General features: G+C 37.9%; 1 protein-coding gene across 1 annotated transcript; it reads right to left on the bottom strand.

The window, feature by feature from the left end:
- Positions 1 to 144: 144 nt before the first annotated feature.
- LOC135081125 (hemicentin-1-like) lies at positions 145 to 14,410 on the bottom strand. The gene is made up of 25 exons (XM_063975867.1): positions 14,125 to 14,410; positions 13,563 to 13,792; positions 12,522 to 12,644; positions 11,170 to 11,259; positions 10,149 to 10,277; positions 9,642 to 9,807; positions 8,647 to 8,831; positions 8,491 to 8,572; positions 8,147 to 8,304; positions 7,899 to 8,070; positions 7,576 to 7,824; positions 7,416 to 7,488; positions 7,138 to 7,334; positions 6,367 to 6,538; positions 6,099 to 6,193; positions 5,763 to 5,919; positions 5,410 to 5,537; positions 5,018 to 5,158; positions 4,442 to 4,579; positions 4,242 to 4,354; positions 3,931 to 4,164; positions 2,953 to 3,124; positions 2,198 to 2,874; positions 1,560 to 1,739; positions 145 to 474 (listed from the first exon to the last, which is right to left on the bottom strand). Exons 1-25 carry the CDS (start codon positions 14,342 to 14,344, stop codon positions 196 to 198), a joined length of 4,560 nt encoding a protein of 1,519 aa, XP_063831937.1. The 5' UTR covers positions 14,345 to 14,410; the 3' UTR covers positions 145 to 195.
- Positions 14,411 to 14,775: the final 365 nt, after the last annotated feature.

Raw genomic sequence — 14,775 nt, 5'->3', positions numbered from 1 at the left:
CGATTGGTAGCGGCCTGCGTCCAGCGCTTCCCTGCTACCTTTACGATGCCGTCGGTCCACCTTGTAGGTGGACGTCTCACATTGCGTTTTCCGGTATGCGGTCACCTTGATTAGGTACTACATATAAAATAATTCAACGCGAGATCTATTTAAAAGGTATTTATTTTTAAATAACCATTACATTAAAAATAATAATTAATATGAATATTCTCCCCACATGGCGGATTCCTTAAGGACCTGGTGGTTGCCAGTGCCGAAAAGGCCTTTGTAGCCAATAGTGGTTTCGAAGTCTGGTAGACTGCAGCAGACGGTGTATCCCTTGGCAGGGTCTCTCCAGACGTTCCCACTCATCCACTCTATGTCCGGGCAGATGTCCTTGCAAGGCATGTGGGAATATGCCTTGGATACCGTCAAGTCCGGGATGTTAAGCTGGATCACAGCTAGCGATGTTCTTGCATCTTGATTTTGGATTACCTATGAAAAGACAAAAAAGTGCATTCTTCGCCATTCTTACAATTTTTTTAAATCAACTAAATATTGAATGAGGGCCAAGTCAACGAAGAGACGTCTCAGGACCGAGCCGTCTGGAGACGCATGATGAATGGGAAAAAATGGGAATGGTCCAGGCAAAGAAGAATTTAATAAATCTAGTTATTAAGAAAAATATTAAGTCTTCAATATTGTTGTGAAATTGATGATAAGACACTTCTTTCATTAAGTGAAAATAACGATAGCTTGATGATATGATATGAATATGGATTAAATAACATTCAAGCTTCTAACGATTAAAATAATTAATTCTTCAGTTGGAAACTTAGATAATTAAGTATTTATAAATGTTAGAACCATATAATATTATCTAGTTTCCCAGAGGCATGGAATATCCAGACACGTCATATGCCTACTTATCAACCCACGATACGTTATTATGACGAATCTCTATGTTTATTTGACCCAACACTTCTGATGGTTGGTATTCCCAAAGATAACAGAACGCAAACATTAATCTTTCTACTATACAAGTTCACCAACCGACTAACTAAATTAAAGGCTGAAACTAAACAGTTTTTTTATCTTGCTGTTATTGGGTATTCGTCTACAAATTTTTCCAAATAAGACGGTTGTTTACTGTTAGTAACTCGGGCCTATGTGATGCTAGAACTTGTCTTATCAAAACGTTAAAGGTTATTTCTGAAGAGACGGTTACAAACTAAGCATAATAATAAACACGAAGCCGACCGAGCGAGGTGATTATTTATTTGATTTCTGTTTTCCTAAAGAGGGTTAAAAATAATGGAAACCACATTATTATCTTTTTATCATCATCATTTCAGCCACAGGGCATCCACTGCTTAAAACAGAACAAACTAGCTTTTAACTGAACCATAGAAGAAAATTTTACAATAATTTTGTAAAAATTACGCGTACGTTGTTGACTTCCATGGGACCATGGCTCTTCTATACATAGAAGGGTCTTTATATAAAGTGCATATTTTGGTCGGTTTTAGAAAGAACTCTACTAAATTAATAATGAGTTTGCATGAGTCCGACTAACTCACCTTCCACAAATACTTTGGCACAGGTATCTGGCCTGTGCGAGTATCGCGAAGAATTATGTTTTCGGGGTTCTCCAGGGCATTATTCAGGGTAAGCTGCCCAGAAGTGCCTGTCCATACCATCATGTTGTCGTATGAAGACTTGGCCAAATCCCTCACCCGTCGTTCTAGTTCATCCCAGTTCTAAAAAAATAAATTACATACAAATACTATCCCCAACAAAATGGTTAAATAAAAAGTAAAAACCCGACTTCTCTATAAAGAGTGTGGTTTTGTAATACAACACCCATCTCAGGGGTAATTACAAGAAAAATATAAATAAAGATTTTACTATTACTTTATTAGTAAAAAACCTTGTTCAAACTTTTCCTAAGACTTTCGAGATGGTGCTTGTTACCGCCCGCACCAACCCCGCGTACCCCGCTACACCGCCTACCATATGCGGCCGCGCCCCGGGAGAGCGGGGGGACTGGCCGATAGCTCGCCCGTGTAATAATACCAATTTCCTGATTTCATAAATTTTTCCATGAAAATTTAAGGTATTTTATTATATTTTTTTGGCATTAGTGTCGTGTATACTATCACCCCTGAGATGGCCGTTGTTTTACAAAACCACACCCTGTATAAATCGACATTCATACCTTTGTATTACAAGTACTCCAATGTGGGACAACGTTTAGATAAGTCAATGCAGCTTTTTGGGGCAATCCCCCGGAGAGATCACGGGAATTCACCAGCTGTCTTCTATCGAAGCAACACCTATCTGTTTCGTGGAACCATCTTCGAAGAAGAGACGATACAGCATTGATCTGAGTATCACACCAATACAATTCATCGAATTCCAATGGGAACGAATCGCTTTCCCACATGGGACCTTTCAATTCCTTATCAGCTAGTGATCTTTGGATTCTCTGCTTAGCATACACTGGTACATTATAATCCTTGTCAATACAAACTTCGTATACTTCTTGGAAATCATCCGGAAATTCGTAACCTATTTTGATCACTTCAGAATTGCCAGAGTTGCAACGTCTTCCAGTATTTCTTATTTTGGGCTGGATTTCTTCCTGGCAATTTAAATCTGTATATTCATATAGGTGTCCATTGACCAGGAAATTAGTCTCTCGTTCACAAATGACTGATATTTTTTTCTCAGGAATAATTTCAAAACCACTAGGGCAATATAATGACAAACGCTTTTTGGATGGAATGCGCAGTACTCCATTGTTGTTTTCGAATTCAGCTAATTTCATGGTATCTTCATCAATCATGAGTGGTTGTTTATTTAATAAGTCGTCTTGAATGCTTAATAAACAATCTAAAATTTAAAGCACATCATTAAAAATCGTATTTTTTGCAATGTTATGATGAAGCAATAAAATAAAATGCAACGCACCTTTTGAAAATACTTCAAACGTCCGATTTATGCTCCCAAAGTGGTTGGATACGACACACGTGTATTCCCCTCTTTTATCGAATGTCATCACTAAATTGTATCTATCCATCGACAACACTATTTCCAATGAATTATTGTTTTCGATATCTTCGCCATCAAATAGCCATGTTACCTAAAAATGTATAGACACGTTATAAATCCACGACTATAAAGCCTTGATCACACGTACCGAGTAAACGGGCGAGACAGTAAAATGTTTACTCGGCCGAGACAGTTGGGTGAGCGAGTCACATACTCGAGCGCTCGGCCGAGCACTCGGCGTAATGTTCTCACGCACCGAGTACTCGGCCGAGAGCACTGTCTCGCCCGTTTACTCAGTAAAGCCTTGCTCACACGTACCGAGCAAACGGGCGAGACAGTGCTCTCGGCCGAGTACTCGGTGTGTATGAACATTACGCCAAGTGCTCGGCCGAGCGCTCGAGTATGTGACTCGCTCACCCAACTGTCTCGGCCGAGTAAAAATTTTACTGTCTCGCCCGTTTACTCGGTACGTGTGATCAAGGCTTAAGTGTGATCAAGGCTTGGTGTAGTCACAGATTACTAATAGGTTACTACGTCTAACGCTTAACTCAGTACTGACTGAGTTAAGCGTTAGTCAGTCCCGTATGTCAGGCACTGGCCTGACATACGGGAGCGGCGTGGGAGGGGTGACATTGACATAATATGACGTGACAGAGCATACAAATCTGTGGGTCTAGACAAAGTGCAAATTATAATCGCAAACCAGTCGAAAAGTGGTCGAAAAGCCCCTTTTTTGTATGAAGTTTTGACGGATTCGATTTTCGATTCGATCAAAAAGTGCGTTTAAAGGGGGCTGAAGCATATCTGAAGTCTCGCTGACGTATCAAAAACACCCTCTTGTGCCGCTCCCACACCTCAGGCACAATATTTTTCATGTCGTAACATGCAAACAGATACCTGTGGCTCAGGCTCTCCCTTGGCTTCGCAGTTTAATACGGCTGGCATTCCCTCACTAAAATTGATAACTGTTTCCACTTCCGATTCAAACACTGGTTTGTATCCAACGACAACCCTTATGCTTTCAGAATCAGCGCCATTAAAATTACTGACACGGCATGTATAAATGCCTGCATCAGTTACTTTGATATCCTCCAGTTTTCTCGTCTCACCCAAGCCTATTGGTCTTCTGTCCTGAAGTATTATAATTTAACCATAAATAACTTGAATTACCAATAATAACAAAAGTGATTAACTATTTGCTTTCAAACCTTGAACCAACGAACTGTGTCTATTATTGTGTGAGGGATATCACATTCTATTTCATCCGACTCCCCTTCTTCTAAAGAAATAGTTTTGGATGGAGTTTTTTCATCAGGATAATCTGAAAAATAAATAGTCATATTATTTCTGTCTGTCTGATTAATGGACTTATTTGTAATACTTAAGAATAGTAACATGGAAGACATACCTTTTATATTGACGTATAACGCTTGAATAGCAGAGCCTAAGGAATTCTGGGCAGTGCAAACATAGGTGCCAGCAGACTTCCTATCCAGATTCTTTATGACCAATGTTCCATCTTCTTCTATGTCGTACCATTCTGAACCTGCAGCCACATAAGACGAGATAAGAAGATCATGATTATTCAGTGTCTTTGATTCACTGTGATCACAAACAACAATTGTGAAACGGTTGAGGTCATCTTGTGAAATTCAGTCATCTACCATTTTGTTTTACGATTGAGAAAAAGTAGAAAATAAGAAAGTACTTATTTAAACTCTGGATCCACTTTTTAAAGATTAATTGTAACTCACGATCAATGTTCCCAAGAGACAGGATTAGCTAGTTTGGGAACTACCAGTAATCTTAGATTGTTTTTTTTTTAATGCATAACAAGGCAGGTATTTTGACCACAATCGCACCTGATGTTAAGTGGGATGCAGTCTAGGATGGTATATATCTGCTCTGTGCCTATTCACTCTCGCCTTGAAAAGGCCTAAAATTATATTCACAAAAAGACTTAATCTTTTTTATTTCTTCATACCTGAGGCAACGTTGAGTCCCCCTCTGGACCATGTGACCTCGGGCTTGGGATACCCTGAAGCTTTACAGGGCAGCCTCATTATCAAATCATCAACAACTCCTGTGAATGTGTTCGTTGCTGCTCTGTCAATTCTGGGTGGTACTGCAAAAACCATCGATCAGTTGTTACTTAAACTTACTCTAATCTTCTTCTAAAGGATGATTTTGTAAACAGCTGCCAAATTAGGAGCGATTCAGAATCAGTAATGTAATCGATTTACGTAAAGATAACAAATAAAAAATCATATTTCATTATTTTTCGAAAAATACCGATAAAGTTATTTGGCAACTGTTTGCAAAATCACCCTGTATGTGTTTGTGTATAAGAAAACAATTATTAAAAAATATACCTACCCATCACTTTGACTTGGTACGTGAAATTGGCTGAACTCTCCACGTTTCTTGCTATACAAGTATAGTATCCATCATTAGTGGACCGTATGTTCCTAAGATCTATTAATTGACCTGATGAGTCAGTCGGCCTGCAATGATGTATATAAGCTTATAACTTAAAGTACCACAAAGATTCACGTAATAATTTCCATGCCAGCATGCAATAATATTAAGCCTACTTTTAGAAATGCAAAAAGAAAATCCAATGCTTTCTGACCAATGGAGAGATATTAGTCCATGCCATTGCCTATTTCTTTAAAGTTTTACAGAAATATATTTAAAACAACAGCTATGAAAATAAATTTTATATTTACATCATTTTCTTAGGCTCTGGCTCCTTGTCAACTGAATTGAAGAACAACCATGTCAACTTCGGTTGTGGGTAACCGCTGGCTCTACACGGCAACTGAAGGTTATCACCTTGTCTCACCTCAAACGTACTCTCTTCTGGAGAATAAATGCTCACTGGGACTAAAAAGCAAGAACAAAATTGTAAAATGGTCCAAATACCAACAATTTAACCCGTTCGAACTAACTGCGTACCCCGTCTGTACCAGAGCGTCAATGTGACGTCACGGCTGCCAGGTACGCAGTTAACTCGATTGGTTTGTAAGAAAAAAATACTAATCGAATCTATTCATAAATCTCACCTAAATAATCGACGGTTACGCTTTTATTATTTGATCCTAAGTGGTTTTTTGCCGCACAAGTAAAGCGTCCTACATTATCTTTTGAACCTGTAAACCTAAAAAAATAATAATTATAATTAAAATTCTCTGGCGTTAAGAGTCACCTATCTACATTATAAGTAACCAGAAAAAATCGAACTGCCTAAGGCATGAATGGAACCAACGACCTTTCGCTTGCCTGGAGACTGATTCTATTCCCTATTTTACGTGTTTTAACTGAAATACATACTTCAAACTGTTATCTCTGTAGATGTGATGGTTCCTATCGTTGATAATCTTCACTCCATTCAGGAACCACTCCACGCGAGGCTCCGGAGCTCCTTTGGCGTGACATTTGAGTGTGGTTTTTGCGCCTTCTCTCGCTCTGACATACGTTTTATCGACGCTAACAGTTGGAGGATCTGAAAAGGATACATATTTGGTTTCACTTTTAATGAGGGTTTTCGCGATTGAAAAATCCGCCAGATGGCGGGGACGTGGATGTAGGGTCTGACTGCTGCGTGATTGGTGGCTTTTGACATATCTGTCAATGTCATGTCAAAAATAACCAATCATGCAGCATTTGGACCTCGCGTCTACGAATTACTATCTGGCGGATTTTTCAATCGCGAAATCCCTCATTGGCGAAGGGCTAGTTTCACCCATTCTTAGATTGATAAATGGTCATCAGATTAAAAAAATACCGAATTATTTACCGAAATAATTCGATATTTTTTTAATCTGACCTCTTTGATTCTTTTAATCTGACCTCTCTGACTTTTAATCTGATCTTACCGGTGTAAAAATCGGTTAAAGATCCGAAACCAAGAACTTTATTTCAAAGATTCATAGGTTCGCTATCAGATACTTTTTCAATAAGTAGGTAGTGAAATTGACACTAAATATTTTTATAGAGCCAAGAAAATTATGCCTAAAAGATTATGTTCAGAACTGAAAAAAAATCAATAAAAAATAGTTCCAAAGAGCCTAGTTATAAAGCTGATACAACTAATTTACTTACACTCAACGATAAGTTCTATTAGATGGTGATCACGACCGGCGTCATTGGTGGCAATGCACCGATAGAACCCAGCATTCTCTTCATTAACGTTGGGTAGTTTAATAACTTCACCAGTATCATTTAATTTATCAAAATATTGCGTGTACAGAGAAAGATGAAACCAGGTTATCTCTGGTGCTGGTTCTCCTTCCAGGATTCTAAAATATATGTTTACTCTTTAAGTTTATTGCATTATTATAATTAAAATTTCTATAAATTTTAATCAGGAAAATGTTAACCTGCATCTGATTTCCGCATCTTCTCCTATTCCACTGCTCGTTTCAAATGCCACCTTTTCAATTTTGGGACGATCTAAATACAAATTAATATTATTAGTAGGTACTATTATTAGTACTATTACCGTCAAGGCAAAATAGACTATTTCCAAAAAGGTCTTACCAAATCCAGAAATGTTGATGTTAAAAGTGAATTCTTCGTCATGGATACCAGACTTAGCTTTACAAGCAAACGTTCCACTTAGATGCTTTCTCATGTCCTTGATAGTTAGAACAGAACCATCAGGTGATATGTCGATGTACCCATCAGGTATTATTTCCTTGCCTTTGTGAAGCCATTTAATTTCGGCTGGCGGTTCGGCATTTATTTTACACGTTACTTGTCCCGTGTTTCTATACTTTATTGTAGTGTCTAAAATGTTAAAATTCACAGTCAAGATTCCAGTCAGAAATTATTTCAAGAATTTTGAGACGGTTATTTATTACCTTTAGGTGATTCAATAACTTCAAACACATCTTTCTTGATTGTCTTAACTTCTACTGTTTGTGAAGCTTCTCCATGCATATTAACAGCTTTGCATGTGTAAGAATCATTACTTCTCACTGTATCTATCGCCAATATGTTAATGAAATCATACGGCACTTCTAATATTGTGTACTGAAAAGCAAGGATATTATTTTAATCACCACAAAAAGTGAAATTAAGTGATAATAATAAATTATTCGCTACTTACATCTGACATCAATACTGATCCACCACTATGGGACCAAACTGCATCAGGTTTAGGGAATCCATTTATTTTGCATGATATTTTCAATGGTTGATTATATTCTGCATTGATAATGAGGCCTCCTTCGATTTTTACTGTAGGCGCCCTATCTTCAGGTCTCACTACAAAAATTTAACCAATTTAAAATTTTCCAAATAATTGACATAGTTTTAACCTGTTAACCATTTGCTGAAACTCATAAGTACTTAATTAGGGTCTCGCAAAAGCAAGCTTAGCAGGTAATGTGGAACCACTTAATTTATAAACGGACATTGCAAACGAAGAATTATTTAGCATAGTAATTTTACCTAAAATAGGGTTTTGCGGTTCTATTGGCGTAGGACTTGTTCTTTTAAATGGAGCTTTACTTTTCGTGTCGTAACCTTTGACCTGGAAATATTCAAGTCTATTATATTTATAAGATTTTTCACTAAATACAATCAAAGTTTTAAAAGTTTTCTTACCGTTATTTTGAAGGTGGTGTTAGGGGGTACAAATAGATTGGTGGTATAGAATTTTTGCTTTTCATCAATTAACATAAGTGGTATTTCGACAATATCATGCTCTTCGAGGTCTGACAACACAACTGTGTTGAGAACTGCACCATCATCATCGGTTATCAATTTTATTGATAAATGGGACTCTTTATCTGAAAATAATTAATTTCTATGACCATGACATTCTAAGTTACTTCAATTCTCCTTACAATTAGACAGATTGAAACGTTAGACAGAAAAAATCTCGATCTATTATTTTTAATATAATTAATATTTTACGGATGAATCAAAAAGTCTGATCTCCTGTTAGCTAGCTTTAAATTACAAAATAAGAATTGTTTTGTGCACTACAAATAACTAAAGCTCTTGTTTGTATAAAGAAACAGAAACAAGTTCTATTGTTATTGAGACAATTAAGCCTTGGCAGAAAAAACGCGGCAGTAGCAGCGCAGTTTGAATGCGGGCCCGCGCAAGTTGTAATACAAGAAACTCTTTGAAGTATGTCACACCAAATTTGAACGCGGGCCCGCGCTCCAACCGCGCCGCACTGCAACTGCCAAAATACAAACGAGACGGCGCGGGTGCGGGACAGAAGCGGCGCGAACGCGGGCCCGCGCTGTTGTATTACTATAGCGGCCATATTAGCATGACACACAGGACGCAGGGCGGTAGCAGCGCGTTGAAAGCGGTTTTCGAAGATTTAAATTTTTGACAACCGCCCGCGTTGCAACTGCTTTGAAACGGCGCTGCTTTCAGTGTGCCTCAGCCGCGCTGCAACTGACCCGCACTACTTCTGACCTGCGTTTGGTCTGTGGAAGCCTTTATAGTTTTGGATATACTCGTACGCTGTTTGTAATTAATAGAACCATCATCATAGGACGTTCATAACATTAGTATGAAGTTAGTAGTACATTCCTGATTAATAGAATAATATTCAATCTTATCAGAAATAGTAGTTATACCTGGTAATGGCTGAATAGCAGTGGCTTCGATGGAGGAAGGCTCGGCAAGAGAGAACCCGTGCTTGAATTGGATGGTGGTGGTGGCAGTGATCACCACACTGGTCTCCGACTTACTGCCCACCTTGGCTGTATAGTTGCCGGGTGTGGTGTCTTTTATTTTCACTGACTGAAGGGTAAATATTATCATCATTTATCATTTCAGCCACAGGATGGCCACTGCTGGACATAGGCCTCCCCCAATGACTTCCCTAATGGTCGGTTGGTAGCGGCCTGCATCCAGCGCCTTCCTGCTACATTTATGAGGTCATCAGATTTATAAATACATATAACTACGGTGATAACGATTTAAAGTGAAAGAAGATTTCAGCCAACCTTATGATAGAATACTTCTTGTGATAAGGTAGTACCTAAATTTTATTAAGATGTCATTGTTATTAATTTTTCATTCGATCAAATAAATTATTGCCTTCAAGCCGAGTACTTAACGTGATTAAAATGAGTACTTACAATAACTTCTGGTATATCTACAAGTTTCTCTGTATGGGGCTTACTGCCGTCAGGGGCGGTTATGTCAATTTTAGGTTCTGTTCCCGACCCAGCGATCACCACATCTTTCATATCAGCATCAACTGGAATCTGTAAAGTTGTGATTGGTTTATTTACAAATTATTCATCATCATCATCATCAACATTTCAGCCATAGGACGTCCACTGCAGAACATTTAGGCCCCCCCCAATAATTTTAACAATGACCGGTTGGTAGCGGCCTGCATCCAGCGCCTTCCTGCTACCTTTATGAGGTCGTCGGTCCACCTTGTGGGTGGACGTCCTACGCTGCGCTTTCCGGTACGTGTCCTCCACCCCACATATTCTTATTTCTAAATAATCGAAGACTTGGCCTACACATTCCACGTTGCCCAAACGGGTTGCGGAGTCTTGTTATTTCTCGTAGTATTTTCTCCCTTAGTCGCCTGATACGACGTCCATCGGGATAGTTTAAACCAAATCATTCATTTCCTCTGCTAAATTATAGAGGAGGAGGGGGAGGGAGTTAAAATTTTACTCTATCAGTCATAATTCAGTCTAAAAACCATAGCACAGATGAAACTTTTGACACAGTCACGAAATCGCGATGCTGCATCGATAGAGTCACTAAAATACGCGATACTGATACATGAGATGAAATCGTGATACTGCATCGTCAATCGCCGATGCTAAAAGTAGCATTTGTGCTGGTCCCTAAAAGTCGTTTATTTTCTGCAAATTGACTTTTGGAAAGCGCTTTTACGCGTCTGATGCTGAATTGATACATTTACACAACAATGTTAACAGCATTGTTGAGTTCCGTCCGGCAGTTAGAGGTAAGATAACCAGTTCCACCGTGGTTGAGGATTCTGGGTGAAGCTCGCTTCCACCTTCGGCCTGATCGTCACTTACCATCAGGTGAGATACAGGCCAAGAGCTTACTCGTTGTCAATAAAAAAAAAACCTAAATGAGGGCTTAGCATGTTATTAATCTAAAACTTACTGTCAAATCGTGATCGTAGCCTGGAGGGAAGGTCGTTTTGGTGACCACTGTTTTTCGACTAGATACTGTCTCCGCTACGTAGGCCAAAATCTGGAAAATATATTACAACAAAACTTAAACCCTAACGTAACTAATTACGTAACGAGTCTGTTTTTGAAAGGATTACATATTTTCATGCAAAATATCTAACTACCTTCAATTTTAACAGATAGGAACGAAAATGTATGGTGTTGGCGTGCTGTAGTGAGGCATTATTATAACTTTACTTATTAGCTACCTGTTTTAACCCTCCGTGTACGAGGTGACTAAAAGTTACGTCCCGTACCAGGTGGGGTATGACACACCCCAATATACAAAGTGATAAAATTTTCATTCAACATTTTTTTAGGTGGAATTTAATATTTAATATTGATTATTTACGTATGCTAATTAGGTTTAAGAAATGCTCTGAGCTGAAAATATGTATTATAACATTTTTATCATAAAAAAAACAAAAAGACACAATTTCCGTTGTTCTTGTAATTTAGGAATCAGTTTCCTATGTATAATTTTTAATTAGTGCCTTTAATTATGACAACCGTTTTTATTTAACAAAGTACAAGTATTTACTTATAATTTAAAAGTAAATTAAAAACTGGAAGGGTATAAATTTGTTTTGATCATCGGTTTCCAATTTACCACAATTCTGATGAAAGAAAATGAGTATGCTCAATGCATAAAATGGGAGCGTAACAATTTTATTTATTTATAAAATATGTTATTCCTTTTCAGTAGCCCATAAATAGTATCACCAAGTATAAATTGTAGCCCACAAGTGTATGTTCACATACATCTTCGGATCTCAGTACTAAACTTCCAGATTCGCACTAAAAGTCATCTCATTTGACTAAAAGTGCTTGAAAATTTCAGATACCGTAAAAATCACGAAAAATTATATTTGTATTGAATTTTATTCAATTGACAAAGCTAAAAATATATAAATTACACTAAAACTGTTAGATTTTTTTTTTAACTTTTTAACAACGTCCCGTACCAGGTGGGGTGTGTGACACCCACACGCACTTTAAAGGCATGTAACTCAGTTGGTAGTCACCGCTGGACTGATTTTGCAACGCTGATCGAAGCAGCAGTGTCATAATTCCAGCTACTGAGAATTTCAAATTCAGCACTTGCAAATTTTTAAAATTGTGGCTATTTTTAAAGGACTGGGGTGTGTCACACCCCACCTCGTACAGCGAGGGTTAATTAAGACCGTGATTTAGGTCTAATGTAACTCTTATGCATTAATAACATACTTAAACAAACATGGTTGAAAGTATAATTATTTTCAAGTTAAGATATTCAAAAATAACCTTTCCAACATTGTCCTTGGTCATGTGAAAGACTTGTCCGTTAGTAGCATCAGATAGTTTGTGGTACGCTTGGTACCCCGGGTCGTCGTCGCTACCGCATCTACCAGTTAAAAGGAATACCACCTGCAATGTAATAAAAGCGACTTTTTAATATGCAGGTTAAAAAGTAAGGGACAAAACTTGAATGCAACCCGATCGAGTTAACCTGGGAGTCTTCCAGCAACTTGGCTCACTTTAAGCTTGGTCCACGTCGGGCCAAAAGTGGGCCAAGTCGGGCCAAAAGTGGGCCAAGTCGCTGGAAAACTCGCATTTGGCAACCGTGACGTCACATCGATGGTACACACGGAGCGAACACGGGGAGGTGTACGGGTAAGTAACTAAGTACCAGGGAGAGTTCACTGAAAAAAATGTTTGGTTACTGCTTACACAACAAAAGTGACCACGGAACACTTTGGTTATGAGAAACAAAATGTTGTGTAAATTAAACAAATAATTGTGTAGTGAGCTAGACTTAGTTTGGTTATAGTTAACACTTAGTTCGGTGGTCACTTTTGTTGTGTAAGCAGTAACCAAACACATTTTTGGTCTATTCCACTTTGATCACCTGACTTTGATGACCCAGGTGATCAAAGTCCACTTCTAGTGACAATTTAGTGTCCTTTGATCACCCACATATTATGATGCCCTGGGTCATCAAAGTGGACTTCAGTTAAATTATTATTTTAGTGTCCTTTGATCACCTACATACAAATCACACCTCCTCTTATACTTATTGTACATTTTTTCAGTGTTGCATTCCAACGAGGTGCGCAGCTAGCTCGATCGGGTTGTAAGACCTAATTATTTTTATGTTAAGTACCTAAGCACAGTTCACAGCACTTCAAACCATAAATACCTTCATAGTTGTTGCAAAATAGCCTGTATTACAATGTCATAAGACGCCACTGTGTTTAGCTTGATGTCCTGTCGTCTGTACACAACCATCATGATTTGGTCAGACAAAACTAATGTAATGAAGGTACATAGTAGGTACTGAATTACCTGAGCGAATTTCTTGCTAGCCAAGTTCTTGACCCTGTCAAGTAAGTCTAAATCCTTGGCAGATGCGTCAGTAAGCACATACAGGTTGGAGCCGGGAAGACTCTGTGTGAGCGCCAGTTCGATGCCCGCCATGGACAATTCAGGGCAATCGCCACCACCGTTCACGTATATGGACTCGAGAGCCCTTTTAAATTCTTCTTCATTTTTTGTCACAGTTCGAAGCTGCGTACCTAAAATGTATCATAGTAAGTTGTCATGCACTATAACCTTGTTTTTTTCATGTAGGACTGTAGGTACAGTCTGAGCTAATAGAAAATAGATTTTTTTCAAATATCTTTGGAATATTAGAATGACTTTATATCCTAGATATTAGGATAGGTACACAAATCACTATTAAACATAGCTTCAGGTCGGAGTCAATGTTATTCGGGTTTATTAGTTAAAAATAATATATTTGTTTCTAATAACCTTAAATCTGACTACAAACCTGCCTATAATTTAATCAGAGCTAAGAAAAACAATGTTAGTATAAGATAAAAAGATGATGAAAGTAAAAACTCACCAGGGTCGTTGAACGTAACCAATATGAAATTGTCTATCTGTGAACGATTCGAACTTAACACCGTATCGAATACAAGCTTGACTCCATGTTTCACTTGCTCTATGTCATTGGACATAGACCCTGTATCGTCTATCACGAAAGTAAGACTGCTTTTTTCTTTTTGTCCTACTGTTAATTGAATTATCAACAATAAAAAATAATATCCTCTAAAGTAATTCATTATTAAATATTACAGTTGGGACCGTATCATCGCGAGTGAAAAACAATACTGAGCCAGCTAAAGTTGCGTCTTATAATAAACATTAATAATAATCAAATCATATCAAGTGACCGTCGTCATCATAATAAAGGTAGTCGCACACATGTTATTTTAGTTCGTATGTTTTTACTGTTATCAGCTTGCGAATTTCAATGTAAGTAGATGATGTTCCGATTGCTTAACGGAGTACAAAATGCTAACAGAGATGCTACGACACCATGCTGAGTAGATACCTTTTCATTATCATCGTAATTACCTACTCGTTAAATATTTTTAAGTTTTGTTGCTAGTTAAGTGTATCGTCGATGATACTGAAAAAAAGTAGTTGATGTAGAGTCAAAACAGTGCTGATTCTGAGAAAACTTTCTCAAAAAGTTTAATTAAACCAAAAA

The sequence above is a fragment of the Ostrinia nubilalis genome, chromosome 19, assembly GCF_963855985.1.
Source record: "Ostrinia nubilalis chromosome 19, ilOstNubi1.1, whole genome shotgun sequence".
Taxonomy (NCBI): domain Eukaryota; kingdom Metazoa; phylum Arthropoda; class Insecta; order Lepidoptera; family Crambidae; genus Ostrinia; species Ostrinia nubilalis.
This window is presented reverse-complemented; position numbering and strand designations above follow the sequence as displayed.